At 39.8% G+C, this 24,805-nt stretch overlaps 1 protein-coding gene across 1 annotated transcript; it reads right to left on the bottom strand.

Annotated features, from left to right (window-relative positions):
- Positions 1 to 6,681: 6,681 nt before the first annotated feature.
- Positions 6,682 to 7,997, bottom strand: LOC148846251 (putative xyloglucan endotransglucosylase/hydrolase protein 17). Its single transcript, XM_088955722.1, has 3 exons — positions 7,673 to 7,997; positions 7,298 to 7,497; positions 6,682 to 7,216 (listed from the first exon to the last, which is right to left on the bottom strand). Exons 1-3 carry the CDS (start codon positions 7,946 to 7,948, stop codon positions 6,856 to 6,858), a joined length of 837 nt encoding a protein of 278 aa, XP_088811848.1. The 5' UTR covers positions 7,949 to 7,997; the 3' UTR covers positions 6,682 to 6,855.
- Between the last annotated feature and the right edge of the window lie 16,808 nt (positions 7,998 to 24,805).

Raw genomic sequence — 24,805 nt, 5'->3', positions numbered from 1 at the left:
TAATGGCTCAAATAGTTTATTTACAAGGTTGCCCCAGCATTTTTCAATCCGAAGGGCATAACCTTGTAACAATACAAATCAAATTCTGTTATGAAGGCAGTTTTTTCCTCGTCCATCGGGTCCATCCTGATCTGGTTATAGCCCGAATAGGCATCCAAGAAACTCAACAACTCGTGCCCCGAGGTCACGTCCACTAGGCGGTCGATTCTGGGGAGGGGGAAGCAGTCTTTTGGGCAGGCTCTGTTCAGGTCGATGTAGTCCACTGATGAACCTACAATTTATCTATAATTTTTTAGGACTTTAGCATGGATTTTTATGCCGATTTTATTAATTTTTGCCTTAATTTAGCTTAATGCTAAGAATAAGTTTTAGGGATAATTAATCCAAGAAAAGGAAGGAAAAAAGGCAAGAAAAGAAGGTTCAAAAAGACCAATTTCAGCCCAGCCTGGTTGTGGAAGCAAGAGAGAGCACTTCAGCCCAAGAAGAGCAAGTGGATTCCTTAAGAAAACCCAAGAAAAGAAAGCCTAGCTAAGAGTAGAATTCAGCCCAGCAAAGAAGGCTGTTCTCAGCCCAAAAGAGCAGCTCAAAGTATAGCTATCATGTGCTAACAGAGAGCCTAAGTGCAGCCCAAATAGCAGCCCTTAGGAGGCTTTCAAGAGAGCTCTAGAAAGTTCAAGAAAGGGGTGTAATACACCCCATTCTAGAGACTTCAAGAAAGGGCAAGAGCCCCCTTGAAAAACTATATAAGGAGGCCTCTAGGAGGGGGGAGAGGTGTTCAATTGCTTGAGAGGAAGGCTCTCCCACTCTTAGAGGTTCGACCACCTTGAGAGAAGAGAAGAGAAGAAGGCTAGGCGCAAGGAAGAAGAAGAAGAAGGGCTGAAGGAAGTTCAAGTCAAGCAAGCAAAAAGAAGAAGGTGAGTTCGAAATTGGGGGTTTGTGATTCAGAGATCTTTTGTAATAACTCAATTGTAGTTTCATTCTCCTTTAATTTGAATTCAGTTTTTTTGTTATATTTTCTTTCCACTTTCTCCTTCTTCCATTCTTTCTTGATGTATTTCAGCTTGTAAAATTTCAGTTCAGCAATCAAATTCTTTTTGATTCATTCGAATGGTCATGAATTGTACTTGAAGTTTCTTGAATAGGTGTTAAATTATAGATTAATTCAGCCAATTAACCTTCAAAATTCAGATCTGAATTCTCAGATCTGAGATTGCAAGACCTGAATTGCTTGAAAGAGAATTCAGATCTGCAAATTTCAGATTGGCCGAATGGATTTAAAGCTCAAAATTCCTAGAGTGCTTGAGAGAGACTCTAGGAATTCAGATCCACTATTCAATAACTGAATTGAGTGCAAGGTTAGAGATAACTTGCACAATTCAGTTGGTGATCAATTTAGATTTGAATTGATGCCTTAGAATTGTTTGAAGAAATGCATGCATGGGGATTAGATTCTTGCTAGGAGATAGAAGAACCATCACTCATGTATAGGATGAACATGCACTTGAGAGAGGCTATTCATGACATTGGGGTTTCACCAAACCAAGGCTCAATCATGATTTATTCGAATGATCTAAATTGATAGATTACTGAATTATGAGATTGACATTTACTACTTACTCTTCTAACCTGATTTGAAGGCAATCGGACCAATGATTTAGATAGATTTTAGTTTAGGATTTTTAGCTTTCATTAAAGTTTTGATTTATTTGTTAATCAGATAAAAAGTACTCAATTCAGTATTGATACTTGTTACCTAAATCCTCATGGGAACGATATTTCACTCACTACTTTATTACTTGAACGGCTAGTGCACTTGCTAGTGTCACAATGAGCCACACATCATTGACTTCATCGTTGACTGCTTTCCGTCGCTCTGGGACTAGGTTATGTTTCTTCTGTCTAACGGGCCTAACTACAAGATTAGTATTGAATTTGTGAGTTATGAGATTAGGGTCTATGCCGGGCATCTCTACCGTAGACCATGCAAAAACATCTAAATTTTGAAGTAAGAAACTTACTAGTTTGGATCGTAGGGGCTCCTGGATTGAAATTCCGATCTGAAGTGTCCGAGATGGGTCTTCCACTAAAGCTAGAATAGCAACTGTTTCTTCCATGGGTGCAGCTCATTCTTCGCCTTGCTTCGTAGGTCGCTCCAGTTCAAGATTGTTAGCCACCTTGGTCTTTCCCTGGTTGCCTCGTGCTACTCCCACTCCGGAGTCTATAGGGAACTTCATCGCCAAATGATAAGTGGAGACTACCGCCCATAGGACATGGGCGATTGGCCGGCCTATTATGACGTTGTAGGGGGAGGGGGTCACGACCACTAAGAAGTCATGGTTAAGTCTGACTACGTTGGGCCATGTGCCAACTTCCACAGGTACTGTTATTTTCCCGAGGGGCCAGACTTCTTCTCCGCTGAAGCCTACCAAGGGAGTGTTTGTGTTCGTGGGCCTGAAGTCACTTCCCTACAGCTAAAGCTGGTCGAACGCGGCTTTGAAGAGGATATCCGCCGAGCTACCCGAGTCAACGAGGACGCGCCTTACCTCAAAATCATTGATCCTTACTTTTATGAAAGTGCATCGTCGTGGGGGTAGTGAACCCCGTGCGCATTGTCCTCCGTGAAGAAGATTGGTTCCTCTGTCTTCGGTCATTTTGGAGGATTTTTTTCTTCCTTGGCAGCTTCGCGAACTGACGTCCGAGATGCCGCCGAGGTACAACCCGCGATGATCGAACCTCCAACTATCATGTGGATGGTGCCCCGTACTGGCCTCTCTTCTGGGGGCTACCTCTGTGACTGCTTTGCCGGCCTGCTGTTGGGCTCGGGATCATCCTTACCGTGATCCCCTTGCTAACCTTCCTTATTATTATTATTACTATTATTCTGTACAAAATTCCTTAGATATCCGCGACGGATGAGTTCCTCTATCTCGTCGCGGAGATTCTTACAGTTCTTGGTACTATGACCGTGGTCTCTATGAAAGCTACAATACAAATTTTTATTCCTCTCATTAGGATTCTCCCTCAAGCGGGGTGGCCACTTCACGTACAGGGCATCCTTGATTGCCATCAGGATTTTGGCCTGCTTAGCGTTCAGTGGGGTATAGTCAATTCGGTCCACAATAGGGGCTCGGAATGGCTGACTCAGCTTTGCCCCCCGAGCTAAGTCTTTCTTCTTTCGGCTGTCTCCTTAGCTGGAAGGTTCCCCTTCCCTCTTTCTCTTTTCGGGCGCGCTTTCGCCCTTCCGGTTGATCTCCTCTTCTATGGCTATGAACCTGTCTACAAGCTTGAGGAATTCAATTATGGTCGCCGGCTAGTTGATAACCATGTGCCACTTGAATTCCTTGTGTGTCACACCCTTCTTGGTTGTTACAAGGTGTACTGCTGGGTCCAGGCACGGTATCTAGACCTCCGCGTTAGTGCTGCCACCTCTGTACTGTCAGGGATAGTTTTTGCAGGAAGCAACTCGGGTTGCTGGTGATGGCTGCGGACGGAGAAGTCTTACTTAGAGTCTGCGGCTAGGATCTCGAACCGGTTCTCTAGAAGCGGGGCTTTAAACTTTGATTGCTGGGGCAGCGCAAGCCTAGGAAGCTGGGATCCTCCCGACCTGACTGCCCACGGTGAGACTGGAGTGGTTGATCTTTCCTTCCTGCTGCGGGAAGAGGCTTGGCTTTTAGGGGGGTTCTAGGAAGCCTCTTCTTGGCGAGAAGGGCGTTCATTCTGGCGATGAGGCTTAGTTTGTCACGAGGCCAAGTACCGAGGAGGGAGCTGAGGCTGAGGCTGAGGCGGCTGAGGGAACTGCTACTGATAATGATATTGAGAGACTTGGTGCAGCACCTGCTACTGGTAGAGCTGGAATTGCTGAAACTGCTGCATCTGGGCTTGCATGGCCTGCATGGACTGCACCAGGTTGTCGAGTTGGCTCTGGCTTGTCGTTGGAGGGACGATGGAAGGCTCGGCCGTTGCGACGTACTCCTTGCTCGGATGGGTGACACGTCTCCAAAGGGGCAGGCACGCCTCCGCCTGCTGAGAGACGTGGGTGCAGACTGTTGAAAGGACAGGAACTGCGCCATCAGTCAAGGGACATGGCGCAGTCTGATCAGTACGGTTTGTCAGATAGAGGCTTCCTGATGGCGTAGTCTGATCGGTATGGTTTGTCAGATAGAAGCTTCCTGAGAAACGCTCGTGCTGCTCATTTGCAAGCTATTTTGTAGCGAGCTTAGGAATACTTGAGGGTTGCACTTCTAATGACTTATCTGCTTAGGGGCTTGAGCGAGCTGGTTCCCCTAGCTCGTGAGCTAAGGTAGCCTCGGGATATCCCCTTCGGGGTAGCTTGGGAAACCCGGAGCTCGTGTTGTAGCGAGCTATGATATAGCGAGCTGCTTTATAGGCCTGTTACTTAGCCGTTATCAGGCTATGATGTTGAGCTGTCGCTCGTGCTGAGTCAGGTCCATGTGTCATCGTTTTGTAGGTTGGGCCAAATTGTCCTCCATCACCTTCCATTCGATCCTTCACTTTTGGAATTAGCATATGCTTCATCTTCTCTATGAACTCCGGATCTGAAGTGTTTGCAATGTATTCCTCCATGCATGTCGTACCGAAGTGAACATGATGCGAAGGTATGACCCATCCTGCCCCTGGCAAAACCTGGGAAACCTCTCATATTTTACTGTAACTGAGATTGTTTCATTAAGTAATGTAAAAGGGACAACAGGAAGCAATGGATTATAAACATTAATAGAAATACGTACCCTTGCAAACCTGGAACCTTATCGGCTTCACACCTCTCAAGAATAAGAAGGTCCTCGTTGAAACTCCAAGGACCCCCATTCACAATGGCTTCTCTATCCGCTAGAGATTTGAATCACACCAACTATCTCCTTCCATGTAAGTTCCAAGCCTGTTTTAGATAGGTTTTGAGACTTGGATCTACTTATTTCTGATCAATTCAATCCATTTGCAGCTCTTAAGTTTAATTCAGGTGTGAGAATCTTCTATCGGAGAAGATGATACTGCACACTAATCATGATATGCCATGTCAGCATAGCTTATGTAATTATGAAGTTGACGTGGTTAATTATGATTTGTCAAATTGCTGAAAAGCCTAATAAGTTTTTGGATTATTGCTAAAATTTTCCCTAAAGTTTGGTAATTGCAATCACCTCCTTAAATTTTATGACACAGGTGCAAGTAGACCCTTCTGTTCTGTTAGGATCCTCTAAAAAAAGTATAAAAATGTTCAAAATATCCATACAGATACTATCAAGGCTGGTTGTACAGAATAAAAAAACAATACAAACTTTATGATATGAATGGATTGATACGAAGGACAAATATGGAAATAAATCAATTTTAGAAAATAAATATTGGAAGAGTTTGAGTTAATGATTTATATTTAGAGAAAACATGGGAGTTGTTTAGCAAGTCTTTCTATGTAGTCTTTTTAGATTTTCAAAGCTTGGAAGACCAAATTTGGTCTTTCTCTACTTGGCAATGAAAGACAAGAAAGTGTAAAGACTTATGCGCTAAAATGTTCATAGAAGCCAAAAAAGGCCAAAGATTAGAAAAGCTTCCTTTCTTTGTTCACCAAAAACATTCATTTAATGCCTTTATAATCATGGTAGACTAGGATGCTTATTAAACAGTTTGATTTTTAAAGACAAAAAAAAAAAAAAAAGAACTCATTACATCTTTTGGCCATTTAAACTATTGGAAGATCTTCCTAACCGAGCTAGTATATTTAAAAGTTCACTGGAAGTGATTGCAATTAACAAACTTCAAGGGACGTTTCAGCAATTAATTTACCATTTGTTTGGAACCCAAGAATTGGTGGATATAACGTTGTCATTATAAAATTTGCATATTTAAATCTAAATAATTTTGGTTTCTAGAACAGGGAAACCACCACAATTATCTGCTTCTTCCTCTCAGAATTTTATTATAATAAGGAATCATAAAATAATAAAATCATTTCTGGTACTTTCACTTTTAGAAACGAGATAATTAAAATTCTAATAAATAGAGAGCCGATTAACCCTAGCACATCCAACGTGGGAATTCAACAAATATTGAAAGAATTTAGAAACTCATAATCTTGTCTTATCCAAACCAAATCCCTTGCTAAAGCTGTGTTTGGTTTAATATAAAATAAGAGATATGCAAAATGTTGAGCTAAAGACGGAAATTTCTTTAATGAATTTCTCAAATTCCTAATTAAGAATTTTTCCTCAAATTTCTGTTTATCTCTTATTTTCTATTAAACCAAACACTAAATGGACCGTACCAATGACAAATCAAGCCCAATATTTTTTTTTGTTTATTTGAGAAAAGAGACCCATCAGAAAAAGTAAAACTTAAAATAAAATTAAACCAGAATTTGCATTTTTTACATTTGCACTCAGAAGAATTTGTATTAGTGCAAATAAATTGCAATGCAATCAAACACTGTCTTTATAGTCCCGATAAACTGGACACAAAATTGTACATACAGGGCTGGTGAAGACACCGGTGTCCACTGTGATCCCATCTTTGCCCCATCTGTTCTGAACATTGTCATATTCACTCGTGATAGGTAACCCATCCCAGTATGCATGATTTTGCCTCTGGCCAATCCGGACTATCTTTGAAAGCATTCTAATGATAGGTTGACGAAATTATATTAATTCTATTACCAAAAAGACGAAATTATATTAAACCAATTCCATTCAAATCTCTTCATAATTTCATATTCCATCCCTTATTCCAAAGTTTCAATTACGTAAAACCAAATATATCTATCCAAAACCTATCTATAGTTCTTCCTGCTATACACTGCTAATTAAGATATTGTAAATATATATACATATGTATGCCACAAAGCTAAACAGAGCACTCAGGCTTGGTCCTCGTAGGATCAGTGCAGTAGTCATAAATCAGGTAATTCTTCCGAACCCACTCCAACTGCTTCAGTTCGCCTGCATCAAGTGTATGGCTCATCCATGGCAGGCTAGTGTTGGTGCACCGTGTTGATTGACCATGTTCACAGGCATCAACGTTGTAGTCGCGATAAGAGGCTACAAAGGGAGCTTTACTCCAATCTACTTTGATTTTCCCACCCTCAGTGGCCCAATTACTTCCATCCCAGAGACTACCGTAGACTGTCATGGGCTGCTGGCTTGGATAAGGAACTCCCGTTGCTCCAGTTCTGAAGGCTCTAATGGGTACGTTGTCGACGTAAAATCTTCAAAACAAATGTCAAGTCGATCAGTGATCACTTTATTACATTTCTTCTATATATATAATCTGTACACAGTTTACTTACATTATTTGATGGGGGTTCCATAAGATTGAGTAATTGTGGAAGTCAGCAGTCGGGTTGAACCAGAGATGAATTCTTTGCTCCCTGGAAGCCACGTTCTTTGTGAAGATATTGGTCTGCAGAATGTAGTGAGTGGCGTCAATGTGGCCCAAGAATTCAAAGTCGATCTCGTCGTGCCATTTGCCCAGAGTTGATGATTTGAGCTATACAATAGGCAAAAGAAAAGAGACGGTTATTTATTTGTTTATTATCACCAGCAGAAAAAGAAAACATTCGGAATTTGGCCGAGTTCTTGAAGAATTTGATTCCTTTCTCTGTATCTCTTATTTTCTATCAAACCCAACATTGTCTTAAGAGTTTAAAGATGAGAAGTTGTACATAGAATGTAGTAACAGTGCCAGCAGACATCCCAGTGATGAGCTTCATTCGAATGTCAAATTTTCCAAAGATGAATGCCTTGTTGGACTGAAAGCCAGAACCACAGGATTGATCCATCACGAGATCAACTTGTCGACCATCAGGAGAAACTTTCATGTGATTGGGGCAAAACAGAACACCTGTATCAGAGTGGAAATCGGCCATACACATGGACGATGACAAGGGAAAGAGGAGAAGCAAAAGCAATTCAATCACATATTTTGAAGGAACCGTCATGTTTGATGTTTGTGTTTATGTTGCCAAGACAAATTCTGTTGAGTGAGTTATTCTCTTAACGTGTGGCCTGTATTTATATAGAGCTAATAAGGTGGATCCTTGATTCTAGATCAGAACAAAGTGAGAGCATCAAATTAAGAATCCAAGTACGAGTGACTGATAGTTACTATTTTTCAATTATTTTTATCCAAGCATCTTTGATATTGGATAGATACGTATGGATTTTGATTTGGGCCATTTGCCATAAAATAGAAAAAGATATATTGACTAATTTTGTCGTAAGTAGAATTTAGAAATATGAACTTTAATTTTAGCAAGGAAATTCCTTTAGATAAATCAAGACAATCAGTTTCTAAATTCTTCAATATTTCGTTGAATTTCCACGTCAGATGTGCCTCAATCGGTTTAATAGTTCTATTTACTAGAATTTTAATCTTATGTCATTTATAAAAATGAAAAATAAATAATATAACTCACACAGTATATTATTATATAATATATATATATATATATATATATATATATATATATATATATGTGTCGTTTTATAATACATTTATTTTATACATAATATAATACAATATTTAAGTATATACTTAAAATATGAAGGATACAGGTCGGGTTGAGCTTGAAGTTTGCCCAAACCCGGTCCTAAAATTTCTGGACTAATGTGGGCCTAGTCGGGTCGGAAATAATCACCCCTAATTATGTTATGTGAATATGAAATTCCAAACACAAAATAATATTGAATGGGATTCTGAATTGAATATTGAAGCCCATTTACTGCCCTAAACTTCGCCCATGATTATGTACCTTATTCTAAGGTGTCATATTTAGGAATGGCAATGGGGCGGGGCAGGGGCGGGGAGCCTCTCCCTATCCCCATCCTCACGAAAATCTCCATCTCCATTCCCACGGGGATCTCCATTCCCCGTGATTTCTTATAATGTTAACCATTTTTTTGTTTTTTTATTTTATTTAAAAAATAAAAATAAAATAATTAAAACTTACAATCTTATTAGAAAAGATTCAAACATATTTTTAAAAATATTAATATATAGATGAATGTGTACATATATACATATATAACGTGTGCATAGATATATAAATATATATTAGTGGGAATCCCACGGGGCAGGGAGTGTTTTCCCTGTCCCTGCCCCGTCCCCGCTAACGGGGATGAAAATTTCCCTATCCCCGCCACTATGGGGGAAAATCATCCCCATCCTGGCCCCATTAGGGGCGGATCCCCACGGGGATCGGGGAAATGGATAAAATTGCCATCCCTAGTCATATTTTGATGACAGTAAAATAGTTTCTAGAGTATGATGCTCGGAAAGACATGACATGGGAAAAATTGAAAACCAATCTACCGTAAGTGGTAACCAATTAAGTTGGTTTTAAACAAATAAGTCAACTTCTAATGTCATGCATAAATTAAATAGTTAAAAATAAATATATAGAAAACATTGTAAAAACTTGAAAATATCTTTATTGTCATATATTCATCAATAAAACTTTGTAAACAATGAGAATTATTTTTACTAATGAGGAAAATGGTTAAAACACAAAAAAGAAAATAAAACAAAAACTAATGTCATTATCCATGGCTCGTTGACCTAGTCCAAGAGGTTAGTAGTTCAACCAATAAGGATATTTGTTTGTTGGCCAAATTAATGGTTTTTTGCAACAAGGTTGTTTTGAGTAAAAAAAATGCTCAAAGATTTGTTCAACTCAACCAATCTAATTGTCCAATCTTCTATCCCAATATGATAATTGAAAAGGGTATGTATCTCAACCATCTACAGTACTATAATATGTGGGAATAACTCCCCAAGGCTTATAGGCTTTTCTTGGATGTAAAGTACCCATATTTTTTGAATTTGGTTCCTCTTTATCATGAGGGTAAGAACTGTAACCGTGTACTATTACTTTTAAGTTCACTTTATTCCCTAAGTCCTATATTTAATGTATTAATTTACATTTTGCAAGTTTGATTTTTTTTTCTTATTAATTTACTTGAATTTTAAATATATCATAGTTAAGATATAAATTGAAAATTAATAAAAGTAATAATATGACTAAAAATAAACTTAAAGACTTGTACTAAATGTGCATGTGCAGAAATTTTAAATGACATTTATTATTATTATTATTATTATTATTATTATTATTATTATTACTATTATTATTATTATTATTATTATTATTATTATTATTATTATTATTATTATTGTTGTTGTTGTTGTTGTTGTTGTTGTTGTTGTTGTTACTACTACTACTACTACTAAATTGTGTGTTCCATTTCTGTCTTAAATAAAAATAATTTTATTTAATATGATGATTATGTAACATTAGAAATGCTTTGAAATTTTTTGACAAAACTTTGCACTTTTTTAATTTTTTGTGTTTGATTTTTTTAAATATTTATTATTCAACTATGACATCATGAATTTCTTTGAAAAGTTTGATCATTGGCCCAGCATTTAGATAAGAAAATATCTTTATTTTCGGATCAATTTTAAATTATATATTCCGTCTATATTATATAAATAGTTTTTACTTATTACACTTAATTTTTGTTTGACATAATTAATATATAATTTTTTATATATTCTTTTGATTACTTTTACTTTTTTATTACTTTTTAAATATTTATTATTTAACTATCATATCATCAACTAATCCATTTGACCTAAACCACTAACCCACGACCCAAAAAAAAGTTTGATTTCTAGGTTGAAATTAAATTTTGTATTACATTTCCATTACTGATAAAATTATATCTTATGTATAATATTTATTTTTGTTCAATATAATGAATGTATAATATTATAGATGTACCTAATATTTTATTTTTTATAAATATATAACATTATATCTTATGTATAACATTTTATTTTTGTGATTCTTTGTATTTTCTATTTTTAAAAATTTTATTATTTAACTATGATATCATTTCATTTCTAAAATGATTTCAATTTTGATATTTCATTTTCATAATTTATAAAAATACTTCTTACATTTGATACTCATTTTTGTTCAGTATAATGGATATACAATATTAGTTATGTGCCCAATTCTTTTTATTTTTTTGTATAATATATTTTATTTATTTTATTTTTTATTATTTAATTATGGCATTATTTATTAATGCATTTGACCCCAAATGGTTGAATTGCTTACCCACCAGCGAGAGGGAAGAAAATGGTTTTGTTTTCAAATTATTTTCAAAATATTTATTTTTATATTATTAAAATTAATGTTGTGGATTTAAATAGTAGAATTTAATAAAAAAATATATCTTAAATATAGGATTTAATAAGAGAATATACCTTATATATGAGATTTAATGAGAGATAATAGGAAAATAGTTTTACTTTCAATTGATTTTAAAATTTACATTCCATTTCCATCATTAATAAAAAAAAAAACACATTTCTTATTTATCATCAATGTTTTCAACCTATTGTTGACCTAGTCGATTGAACCGTTCAAACCATCACTCGGCCTTGATCTTGGGTTTGGTTCTGTTGACCTAGCCGATTGTGCACTTAATTATGTACAAACTTTTGGAAGCCATAACTTTGCACTCCGATGTCTGATTGGGGTTATCTTTTTTTTTTATTTTGAGTAAATTTTTAAGATATATACGTTCCAAGGGCCTTAGGCGCCTTGCTATTTTTGCGAAAAACCCCTTTTTTGAACCCAAATTAAAATTTTAATATTTTCTATAAATAAAAAAATAAAATTCTTAATTAAAAACATAAATAAATGTAATATAATACATATATTATATGTTGTAAAACATAATTATAAACTATATGTAAAACACAATTATACTATTTATTGATAAAATATGTATTTTTACATACATATAAAGTGTTGACGTAAAGTAGTTTTACTCATTTGACCTTGATAGTCGACGAGTGACTTGTGACCTGAAGGCAAAAGTGAGTCAGCCTCCAGGTTGGTTTTTAAAACATTGTTTATCATTTTGATTATTGTTTAATATGTCAAATATATGATGTTAAAAACGTTCCCATTTTTTTTAATTTTTATATTTTTAGCATTTTATATATTTTTTAATTTTATTATTTAATTGTGACAACATGGATTGGCCCATTTGACCCAAATGGTTTAGTTTCTTACCACCACCTAGATGAAAATACTATTTTTTTCCCGATAGATATCAAAAGTATAAGTTTTTATGTTATTGAAATTATTAACTTATTATGTATGGATTTAATTATAGAATTTAATAGTGAGAAAAAAACAAAAAAATCTTAAATATATGATTTAATGAAGGTGAATGCAAATTAATACCTTAAATGTGGAATTTAATAAGAGAGAGTTGAATGCATTGAATATCTTAAAATTACCTCTTTTCAACTCATTCAATATCAATAACCAACAACCCTATTTGCCCTCATTTTTATCATTAAAGTTAAATATAGAGGGGTAAGTTTGTCCTCAAAAAATTCCAAAAATATTCTTGAGGGTATTCGTACTTTTCAAAGTAGTATAGATTAAACTCTATATCAAGCATATTTTAAATAAATGGGTTTTGTGGACACTTTCTTAACAAAAATACCTTTACACTAGAATTTGGATCCTTTATAAGGACAAAAAATGTAATTTGAAGTATTACTTTTATTTCATTCAATTCCCTCTCATTAACTCTTGTATTTAAAATGTTTAATCTTGTTTGATTTTATTAAATCTGAAGGGATAGGAAATCCATCACATGGACGCCCAAGATTGCGGAATAAAGGGGGCGAATTTCAAAAAAAAAATTTTCTTTCCCATCAACTAGGAATCGAATTCCCTATTTAGAAAATCATATTTTCAATGATCATTCTTGAACCATAAATTGAACCAGATCTGAACCAAAAGGAGGAGAGAGAGAGATAATACCTGATACAGAGAAATAGTATCTCTCAATGGAGGTGTTCACGCCCAAGGTAGAAACCAAAATCTGCTCCCACTGAAGATGGCACAGTGCAAGGTGGAGCAGAATCAGCAGTGTCCTTCCTAAGAACTTGATTCTTTCCAAGAATCACCTGGATAGCTTGTGAATAGAACTCCTACCAATCTTTTCTCCAAAAGATTGGAATCAAGATCCAATCTTGATTTCTCCCAAACAATGGAGATCGAATTACTATAGGCGGCGGCTGCAGGAAGGAGGCGGCTAGAAAGAATTTGCAGGATGCAGAATTCTCTCCTCTGTGATCTCAGCTCTGAAGACAAGACTTGAGTCTGTTGGATGTTGTGTCTAAAGGCTGCCACCCCCTCTTCCTTTTATAGACTTAAAGGAATCAGCTCCTAATCCCATTAGGAGTTGCTAACCCAAATCATATCTGGATTAGAAGTCCCTTTAAGATAAGGGATAATCCTTATCTTATCTGTAGATTAGATCAACCAGCTCCTAATCTAATTAGGAAGTTTCCAAATCTAAATCTCATTTAGATCTTGGACTCTCTAAGTGGATAGGGTGTGGGCCCAATCCTATCAGCTGATCTTATCTCAGAATTCACCCCTTAAAGACTAATCAAATTAGCCCAGTTCAAAATGGGCTTAAGACCCATTTAGGGTTATGTATTCATTAAGCCTTCCAAACTGCTGCCCAATTGGGCTTCCTTGTATGGTGTGGGACCCAAACATTGATCTACACATCAGCCACATGGGTTCAGCCCAGCCTTTGTTACAAGGCCTGGACGAATACACTGTTATGAATAGTTCACCCCCTGAAACCCTTCAGATGGGCTCTATGGGCCCAACACTTACCCTAAGTGGTCCCTAGGCCAAGTCACCTTGTAACACCCAGGGAATGTGGGCAGATGGAAGATTAGCCCATCAAGTATTATCCTCAATGGCCTTACACTTAACCTCTCAGCCCATAATGATCATACACTGCCCGACAAGAGAGGACCTCTCCCTCGGCTGCAAGGAACAGTGTTGCACTCTCTCATTTATGGATCCTGGGAATTAAAGACTATTTGCAAACATTTTGAAACCATAATATATATATACTTTTTATATCTCATATAAAATATATTTTGCAAAACAAATTTCAACGATTGAAATCGGTTGCCGACAGTCTTGGTTTCCATCAGTGAGAGTGCATCCCCGATCATTACCTTTGTCCGACAAAGGGGCTGATCCTGCCACTATGATCACCCACTCAGATGAATTCTCAGACTGTCCCAACATACCCAGGTTTTGACCCCCGCTAAGGATCTCACTAATTGGTACATCAAAGACAGCCCAATCCGACATCTAGTGCAGTATCATAATCAAGTCTAGGGGTTGGGTGTAACTTTCCAGTTTTGGCCATCAATCTCCAAGGTCCAGGGCAATACTGAAATTCTGGTCTAGTTCAAAGATTCAATTAATCCCATACTATGTGTGCCTAGGGTCTCACCCTAGTAGCTGAGACAAGCCACCCCAACCGACTTGGTGGCACCACAATGTCAGCCTTGTGAGGATAGGTCTCCCCAGACCGACCCACTGGCTGTGAACATTCTAAACTAACACGAGTCTCATTAAGTGTCCAGTTTAAGGGTATTGCACAGAAACATAGCAAGGGAACATGAATCAAATATGCACTTTTATTCATTTACAATAAACTCATAAAATACATCATTTTGATTGAAGCAAAGGGCATACAAAACTATCTAACAGCTCCCACTTGCACTTAGGTCCAATCAGGTACTAGCCGGAGTCCCGTGCTTTCCACGTGTTTCTCAAACTCTTTTTGTGATAGTGGCTTTGTCAATGGGTCTGCTACATTTTTCGCTGATGCTACCTTCAAAATCAGGACGTCCCCTCTACCAACAATCTCCCTCAGTACATGGTACTTCCTCTCGATGTGCTTCGGCTTCGAGTGGGCTCGTGGCTCCTTAGCCTGAGCAATAGCTCCATTGTTGTCACACAACAATGGGATGGGTGCTTTGCTGGATGGAACTACTCCCAACTCGTAAACGAACTTTTTCATCCACACGGCTTCCTTGGCAGCCTCACTTGCGGCAATGTACTCGGCCTCGGTCGTGGAGTCTGCAGTGGACCCCTGTTTGCTACTTTTCTAGCAAATAGCACACGATCCTATCGTGAAAACATATCGAGATGTAGACTTTCTATCATCTAGATCCGACTGGAAATCGGCATCTATATACCATTGGATCTGTAGTGAGCTACCATCGAATACTAGACAAAACTCTTTTGTCCTTCGAAACTTAAGTATGTTTTTCACAGCAGTCCAATGCTCCTGCCCTGGGTTGGCCAGAAATCTGCTTACTACACTCACTACCTAAGCAATGTCCCTCTTTCTGAGTGTACCCTTTCGCCACCAGATGAGCTTTGAAGGTCTCAACCTTACCATCGGGGCCCTTCTTCCTCTTGTAAATCCATTGAGTCCATCTCTGCTCTCATGGCCTCCACCCACTTCTGGGAATCTATGTCCAACATAGCTTCCACATAAGTCACGGGATCCTCCTCACTAGTCAAGGTTTCCACCAGGTAACTATCCTGGTCATAACCATAACGGACTGGTGGCCTGGATACCCGAGTGGATCTTCTAGGTTGGTCACTACCTAGAACTTGTGGGACATCTCCCACCGCTCCTGAGCTCTCCTCATCAAGAACAATTTCCTGACGGTGGGTGTCCAGGATGTAATCGGTCTCCAAGAACTGGGCATTTCGACTGCAGAACACTTTTTGCTCACTTGGGTCATAGAAAAGGTAACTTACAGACCCTTTTAGGTAGCCTACAAATAGGCAATGGCTGGTCTTGGATTCCAACTTGTCTGCACTCGTTCTTTTAACGTGTGCTGGACAACCCCAAATCTTCAAGTGTCTGACACATGGTTTCTTTCCGATCCAAAGTTCATATGGAGTGTTCGGAACCGATTTTGTTGGAACCCGATTCAACACGCAAATCGCAGTCTCTAATACGTAACCCCAAAAGGATGTGGGTAACTCTGAGCGTATGAGAAGTGATTGGACCATATCCAATAAGGTCCTATTCCTCCTCTTTGAAACATCGTTAAGTTGTGGTGTTGTAGGAGGAGCTAATTGTGGTACAATCCCATTGTCCTTTAAGTAGTCCCTGAACTCGTCAGAGAGATACTCACCACCTCGATCAGATCGAAGGGCTTTAATTTCTCTCCCCAACTATTTCTCGATCTCTTGTCTAAAATCTTTGAACTTTTCAAAGGATTCAGACTTGTGTCTCATTAGGTACACGTAACCATATCGTGAGAAATCATCTGTGAAGGTGATGAAATACACGTGTTGACTCCGTGTCCTAACACTCAGGGGACCACATACATCAGTATGTATTAGGTCAAATGTGCCTATACATCTTTCAGGCTTACCGTTAAATGGCCGTTTCGTCATCTTGCCTTGCAGGCAAGGCTCACAGGTGGGAAGATCTTCTACAATTAGAAAATCCAAAGGACCATCCTTAACAACCTTGGGATTCGGTCAACACCGATGTGGCCAAGTCTGTAATGCCACAGACACGTGGGATTAACTGTATCACGGGCTCTCTTCTTAGGGATTTCAGCCGACGTAGTTTTGGTTATGTTAGTTTCTAGAAAAGGATGTAGAACATAGAGGCTGTTCTCTAGTTCCCTGTATGCGATGAATCTGTTAATTCTTTTAATAGTAATCGTATTACTAAAGAAGACAGAATAACCATCTGCACATAGTTTTGAAATAGAAATCAAATTTCTTCTTAAGTTTTGTACATAAGGACAATGTTTGCGTATAATTTTTTCCTTCTCTAAAAATTAACTCCATGGTTCCTATTGTCGTGGCTGCAACAGTTGCAGTAGTCCCCAAGTAGAGAGTGACTTCTCCTTCACTCAGCCTTCTGCTTACCTTGAACCCCTGCAGTGAGTTACATGCATGAGTTGAAGCCCTAGAGTCAATACACCAGGACGCAGAAGCTACCAATAAATTGGTTTTATAACACAAGTTTCGAAATTACCTTTCTTGGATTCCAGGTAGGCAGGACAATTCCGTTTCCAGTGGCCGGTCTTCTTGCAGAAGTGACAGGCATCTGATGCTATGTCTTTCTTCTGCCTTTTGCCCTTGGTGGCTTTCTTCTGAGGCTTCTTTGCCTTCCTCTTTCTCTTGCCCGTTTTGCTAGCTTTAATAAGCATAGCTACAGGCTCATCCTTTTTAATCACTTCTTCAGCTCTTTGCAACATATTGTTAAGCTCTTGTAAGCTGACATTCAGCTTGTTCATGTTATAGTTCATGATGAACGGATTAAAGGAAGGAGGCAAAGAATTAAGGATAGCGTCTATCTGGGTTGTGAGGTCCAGCCTGGATCCAAGAGCCTCCAGTTCGTTGATGTAACCCATCATCCGAAGACAATGGTCGTGAACTTGTTGGCCCTTGGACATTAGAGTGGTCATGAACTGCTTCAAGACCTTTTGCCGAGTAGAACGATTATGCTCTTTGTACATCATCCTCAGGCTGTCCAATATGTCCTTGGCAAGTTTGATCTGATCGAACTGCCTCTGTATTGGGTTGTCCAAGGAGGCGATGATGTAACACCAGGCTAGGGAGTTTTTCTCCTCCCATTCCTGATAGTCTCTCCTTCGGGCCTCAGAAGCCCTGTCTCCCGGACACTCCGGGGCAGGATTCTTTGCCACTTTGTCCAGCTTTTCTAAAGCTAGGACCAACATAAGGTTCCTGTACCAGTCAGCGTAGTTTGGACCCTTAAGCTTGTTGTCATCAAGAAGCTTTGCAAAAGATCCGTTTGCCATTTTCTAATAAAAGAGCAAACATCGGTCCACAACCTAATTTGGTTCATGTTCATTTCATAGATATGGCTTTTAATCTACGATCCATTTCCATTTATTCATCTCTGAGATTTCCCTCCTTTCTCAGTGATGGAGACTACGAGTTGTCTCTGGAAATGTGGAAAATCACATAGGGTGCATGGTGCCAACTGTTTCAACTGCATAACCCCACCACCTTTCTGTGAAGGATCATATCCATTCATCATATGAGTTTTCCCTTTGGCCTCTGTCAGACAAGGTTCAGAGCCATTTTCAGGTAAACATTTCTGTCCAGTGAGTGCTTACCCATCATATTCATGAACGCCAAGGTACCGTGAGAGAGATCCCATTTTCTGGTGAAGCCCCTCCCACATCGGTCTATGACACCCCTATCATCTTGTGAAACACTCAGACAAGCCCAACAGCAAATGGATAGCCCATTTTCTGGTGCGTTTCCTCATTATTGAAGGACCCATCCTCATGCTAATGATGGAAGGCCTTTAGAGAGTTCATCATATGAATCTCCCTATCACATGCACTCATATTAGCTGGAGGGAACAAATAATTACGCCCTAGTTTGATTTAGGTCAAACCAAAGTGTCTCCCACTGACTTTCATAAAGTCAGATTTCAGTGGGCCTTAAATCGGCTAGGGTTCCGCACGTAACCTCTTGATGAGGTGTGGGGCCCACTACTGAGGGAGGTCATCCAATGACCAGAAGGGACACCATGGCAATGATGTGCATTCAGCCATGGTGTGCGCAAGAGCCACTGTCGAATGAGCATGGGCCAAGTACTTATGGCCCATGTACGCAGCACATCACACATCCATACATCTCATGTAGAGATAAATTGATCCAATCAATTAATTATCTGTAAGGCCTGTTGGAAGCCCGTTAAAATTCCATAATATTAACCATTAATATCATCTAGGTATATGGGCTGAATTAGGGTTACCCAGTTCGGCCCATATAGCTTTATCCTTTAAAATGGGCTTTTGCAGTTTTAACTATTTAAAACTGGGCCTTTTTAGGCTGGGCCGAGTTAACCATTTAATTCAATATCAATCCTTAGGCCCATTAGTGGGAAAATTAGGGCTGACTTTCAGCCTTGATTAAACCCTAGAATTGGTCCAAACAGTTTGAACCAAACTTGGTTCGAATGGGTCTAGGGTTTGATTTTTAATTAAATCCTTAATTCAAGAAAATAATATGAAATTAAACAATTGATAAAAGAAAAACAAAAATCAGTTAATCAGGGCTGTTCGCACACTCCATCCTGCAAAACAGAGGTTAGATCACATATTGCAGTTTCTCAAACTGCAAATCGCAGATAGTGAATCTCGCATCTGCGAAATCTCCTTCTCTGCGCCGCCATCTTCGATCCAAAATTGAAATAAATAGAAATCCTATTTCTATTAATTATTACATCAGATCGAATGCCTATACAGTGAGTATAAAAATAAAAAAAAATTATTTACAGACCAAATGTAATAAATAAATTCAATAAACTACAAATCTTGCAGTTCTCCCTGCACAAACCAAGATTTTGATCTCCTCTTGTACGAACAGCCCATAAATCAAGAAAAATACAAAGAACTATTCTAAATAATAATCAGAAATAGAATTGGGTAGAACGCCTTCTCCCTATTTGCACAGGTTCAGATCTGAAATAGAATGGTTCAAGATTTGAACCATGGCTCTGATACCACTAAAGGGATAGGAAATCCATCACATGGATGCCCAAGATTGCGGAATAAAGGGGGTGAATTTCAAAAAAAAAATTTCTTTCCCTTAAACTGGGAATCGAATTCCCTATTTAGAAAATCATATTTTCAATGATCATTCTTGAACCATAAACTGAACCAAATCTGAACCAAAAGGAGGAGAGAGAGATAATACCTGATACAGAGAAAATAGTATCTCTCAATGGAGGTGTTCACGCCCAAGGTAGAAACCAAAATCTGCTCCCACTGAAGATGGCGCAGTGCAAGGTGGAGTAGAATCAGCAGTGTCCTTCCTAAGAACTTGATTCTTCCCAGGAATCACCTGGATGGCTTGTGAATACAACTCCTACCAATCTTTTCTCCAAAAGATTGGAATCAAGATCCAATCTTGATTTCTCCCAAACAATGGAGATCAAACTGCTATAGGCGGCGGCTGCAGGAAGGAGGCGGCTAGAAAGAATTTGCAGGATGCAGAATTCTCTCCTCTGTGAACTCAGCTCTGAAGACAAGACTTGAGTCTGTTGGATGTTGTGTCTAAAGGCTGCCACCCCCTCTTCCTTTTATAGACTTAAAGGGATTAGTTCCTGATCCCATTAGGAGTTGCTAACCCAAATCATATCTGGATTAGAAGTCCCTTTAAGATAAGGGATAATCCTTATTTTATCTGTAGATTAGATCAGCCAACTCCTAACCTAATTAGGAAGTTTCCAAATCTAAATCTCATTTAGATCTTGGACTCTCTAAGTGGATAGGGTGTGGGCCCAATCCTATCAGCTGATCTTTTCTCAGAATTCGCCCCTTAAAGACTAATCAATTTAGCCCAGTTCAAAATGGGCTTAAGGCCCATTTAGGGTTATGTATTCATTAAGCCTTCCAAACTGCTGCCCAGTTGGGCTTCCTTGTATGGCGTAGGACCCAAACATTGATCTACACATCAGCCACATGGGTTCAGCCCAGCCTTTGTTACAAGGCCTGGCCGAATGCACTGCTATGGACAGTGCACCCCCTGAAACCCATCAGATGGGCTCTATGGGCCCAACACTTACCCTAAGTGGTCCTTGGGCCAAGTCACCTTGTAACACCCAGGGACTGTGGGTAGATGCAAGATTAGCCCATCAGGTATTATCCTCAATGGCCTTACACTTAACCTCTCAGCCCATAATGATCATACACTGCTCGACAAAAGAGGACCTCTCCTTCGGCTACAAGGAACAGTGTTGCACTCTCTCAATTATGGATCCCGGGAATTAAAACCTATTTGAAAACATTTCAAAACCATAATATATATACTTTTATATCTCATATAAAATATATTTTGCAAAACAAATCTCAACGATTGAAATCGGCTGCCGGCAGTCTTGGTTTCCATCAGTGAGAGTGCATCCCCGATCATTACCTTTGTCCGACAAAGGGGCTGATCCTATCACTATGATCACCCACTCAGATGAATTCTCAAACTATCCCAACATACCCAGGTTTTGATCCCCACTAAGGATCTCACTGAATGGTACATCAAAGATAGCCCAATCCGACACCTAGGGCAGTATCATAATCGAGTCTAGGGGTCGGGTGTAACTTTCCTGTTTTGCCCATCAATCTCCAAGGTCCAAGGCAATACTGGAATTCTGGTCCAGTTCAAAGATTCAATTAATCCCACACTGTGTGTGCCTAGGGTTTCACCATGGTAGCTGAGACAAGCCACCCCAACCAACTTGGTGGCACCACAGTGTCAGCCTTGTCAGGATAGGTCTCCCCAGACTGACCCACTGGCTGTGAACATTCTAAACTAACACGAGTCTCATTAAGTGTCCAGTTTAAGGGTATTACACAGAAACATACCAAGGGAAAATGAATCAAATATGCACTTTTATTCATTTACAATAAACTCATAAAGTATATCATTTTGATTGAAGCTAAGGGCATACAAAACTGTCTAACAAAATCTTGTACTTAAAGTATTTTTATTTTTCACAAATAAATTCTACTAATTGTTAGTATCGAACTTTTGCTCAAGCCCCACTTTTTACCTCTTACCCACTATCTATAAAGCATGAAACACAACTGTATCCATCGAAACATGCCAATCACTCCTTATCGAAAAACAATCCATATTTTTAACATTATCCATAAATCAAATGCTTGATCAGATAGCAACAATAAACTTAGAACGCCTAAAAGCCCTATGATACCAAATTTCATCCATGATGTTTGATGAAGGGTGATTTGGCCCTCTAGTGGCACAATGACATGTGGCTCCATGAGATCGTTAGATGACAATTCAACTCCATGTAAGCAAGCTTTGGGAGAATGAAAGACACCTCGCATCCATCACATACTCCTCGGCCCCACCTATGAGTAGATTGGTCGATGTTAGGTCAGCGTCTAAGGCAACCTACCTTTTCCAGTCAAGTAGATACTCGACCCTACATTAGCAAGTTGGACAAAAAATAGACCGAACATGTTAGGTGGGTGTCAGAGGCGACCTGCCTCCATCGACCTAGTAAGGATTTGGCTAGTGGCTTGTGTGATGCAATAGGAGACCTCCTCATAGAGCGAGCTGCTGCTTCCAACCTTCCCAGGATCATGACACCACATCGACGAAGCTAACTACCGCCCCTGCTCGCTTCAGGTGTGACCAGATAAGGACTTCCTTCTTATGCGGAGTCCACCTACGAATGTGAAACTGCTCCTGAATCAGATGGGCCAGAGATCTCAGATGCGCTTTATGGAGCTTACAGCAACTAGCCTATATAGAGGTGTCCCTCTCCTTGAAAAAGGCATGTGCGATTTATCTCTAAAAGTCTACTTGCTTTCTTGCTTCCTAAGCTATTCATTAGTTCGCTAATTTAAGCATCGGAGCGCCCACCTTGGGTATAGCAACCCAGATACTCTAACACTGTTTTTGATAGCTCGACCAAGTGCCCTAATCAGATTGTTGTTTGAGCTGTCTACCAGCAAGGAGCACTAGATCACGGAACATCAATTGGCATCATCTATGAGAACACTACACAAAGGCCAATTCTCATCACATCCCTAGTAACAACTAATGGCATCTTCCAGCAACAACCCCGCTAACAACATACATATTAACGGTGCAATCACAGGGGGGCAGGACCAGCCCGCGGTGCACACTAAGGTCCCCACCATTACCATTGGGTAGTTTACTGTGCCCCTGACCGTACCTGGCATCCCGACCACTCAAGGCTTGAACCTCCCTTTACCCGCCATGAGCGCACCTCTCCCAGTAGTTGAGCCCTCTGTTGTTTCTTTTAGTATTAACGGTCGCTAGTTTCACTAGTTGGTGAAGTTTGTCTACGGGGTAGACCTACAAATGCGAACACAGGAGAGTCATTTCACAGCAATGGCTGGGATGCAACAACAACAACAATAACAACAACATCAACAACTATAGCAGCAGCACTAGGTCGCTGGGCAAAATGTAAACCAGAATTAGTAGCTTGGCGACCAAAACTAGAACTAGGTACCGGATTTGCCTCGCTATCATGAGGATCAGAGCCAGGTCCCCGCTGTGGAGTCGAGTTGAGCTACGACAATCCGAGGTTACCAGTTCCACCGAGGGATCCAAGATGAGGAACCGTAGACACACACACCATAACATAAGGAGGAAGAAAGAAAAGAAGTAAGCCAGATCACCACCTCATCGACACCACCTATATCCCACACTTCACCATTGGCGACTGAGACCCTCCTGGCCCCACGACCAAAAGACATCAAGGCCCCCTAACTGGAATCCTACACCAGCACAATCGACCCGATTAGCCACCTCAATAGCCTCCAAGCCTTGATGCAACTTCAACAGGGCCAATGACGCGAGCCTCTGCATGGCCTTCCTGACCACTTTTTGGGACACAACTCAGATGTGGTATTCGAGATTGGCTACAGACTCAATCAAGAGTTGGAGTTAGTTCGTCGACCTCTTCCCCACCCACTTCACGATGAGCAAGCAGTGTCCAAAGTCAGCGACCTACCTCCTGAACATGGTCCAATGACATGACGAGAAGCTTCGGGACCACATCAAGCGGTTTAACTTGGAGCAGTTACAGATTCCAAACCTTGACCCAGCCGTTCAGCTCATCACGACAATCAATGACGTCGAACACCTAGACTTTCCCTAGGAGGTCAAGTTGAACCCTCCAACCACTATGGAGGAGTTCCTCAACTAGGCAGCCAAGTTCACAAAGGTTAAGTAAGCACTCGGATCTTGGTTAGAGCTGAGAGGAAAATGAAAGAGGTCAGAAGATGAATAATGGAGCAGCAACCAAAAGAAAAATAGTAGGTCACCATGGCGCAATAGGTCCCCCACAACTGGCAAAGCAAGTCGCTGCACAGAAGAAGGTTTCCCCATAGGAGCAACAGATCTTCAAGATGCTGCTCTCACACCACTCCCGTTCAGAACCAGAACTACACAACACAAAACGTGAAGAGAGAGGAAATCCTCATGCAAATCAAGTTGGTTGAGTATGCCAGATAGCCACCTCGAATGAGGGGAGACCCCATAAACCATAATCCAAATAACTACTACCACTTCCACTGCGACATCAGCCACGACACCAAAAACTGCCGTAATCTCAAGGACAAGATCGAGGAGCTGATCCGCTGAGGGTACCTTAAAAAATTTATCAAGTAAGAAGACAGTGACCGACATGTCGAGCAGCCATGAGAAGTACCATAGCAAAGCAAAGACCAGAATAGAGACCAGCCTCCATGAGACCCACCTACAATGGCGGGTTCTCATTTTCATGCACGAGCTCCCAAACTGAATTCTTTCTTGCCGACATTATCCAACCTGCTACTGTGGACCCGCTCGTGATGGAGGAAGTAATCTATTTCACCGAAGATGATGCTCGTGGGATCCAGTATCCACATGATGATACCCTCATAGTCAAGTTAGTGATAAACAACTTCAAGGTAAAGTGGATTTTGGTTGACTCCAGTAGCTCAACGGATATCATTAACTAGGAGGCATTTGAACAGATGGAGTTAGAAAGGAAGGACCTACTTCTAGCTGATGTCCCCTTGGTCAGCTTTAATGGAGTAGTGCAGCCTCTAGACCGAATTAATGTCCCAGCGACAATGGGCATGGCACCAAACCATGTGCACTTTAACCATGATTTTTAGTGGTAGCAACTATCTCGCCCTATAATGCTATTCTAGGCCAACCTATCCTACATGCCCTAAGAGTCGTGGTGTTAACCTACTACCTAATGATGAAGTTCCCGATGGATCATGGAGTCGGAGTAGTGCAAGGTGACCATCTCAAATCACGGAAGTGCTATGCAGCCACGCTTAAAGGGAAGGGGAAACAGGATGTCGTAGT

This window comes from Nelumbo lutea, chromosome 7, assembly GCF_056320005.1.
Source record: "Nelumbo lutea isolate HS-2025 chromosome 7, American lotus-T2T, whole genome shotgun sequence".
NCBI classification, from domain to species: domain Eukaryota; kingdom Viridiplantae; phylum Streptophyta; class Magnoliopsida; order Proteales; family Nelumbonaceae; genus Nelumbo; species Nelumbo lutea.
This window is presented reverse-complemented; position numbering and strand designations above follow the sequence as displayed.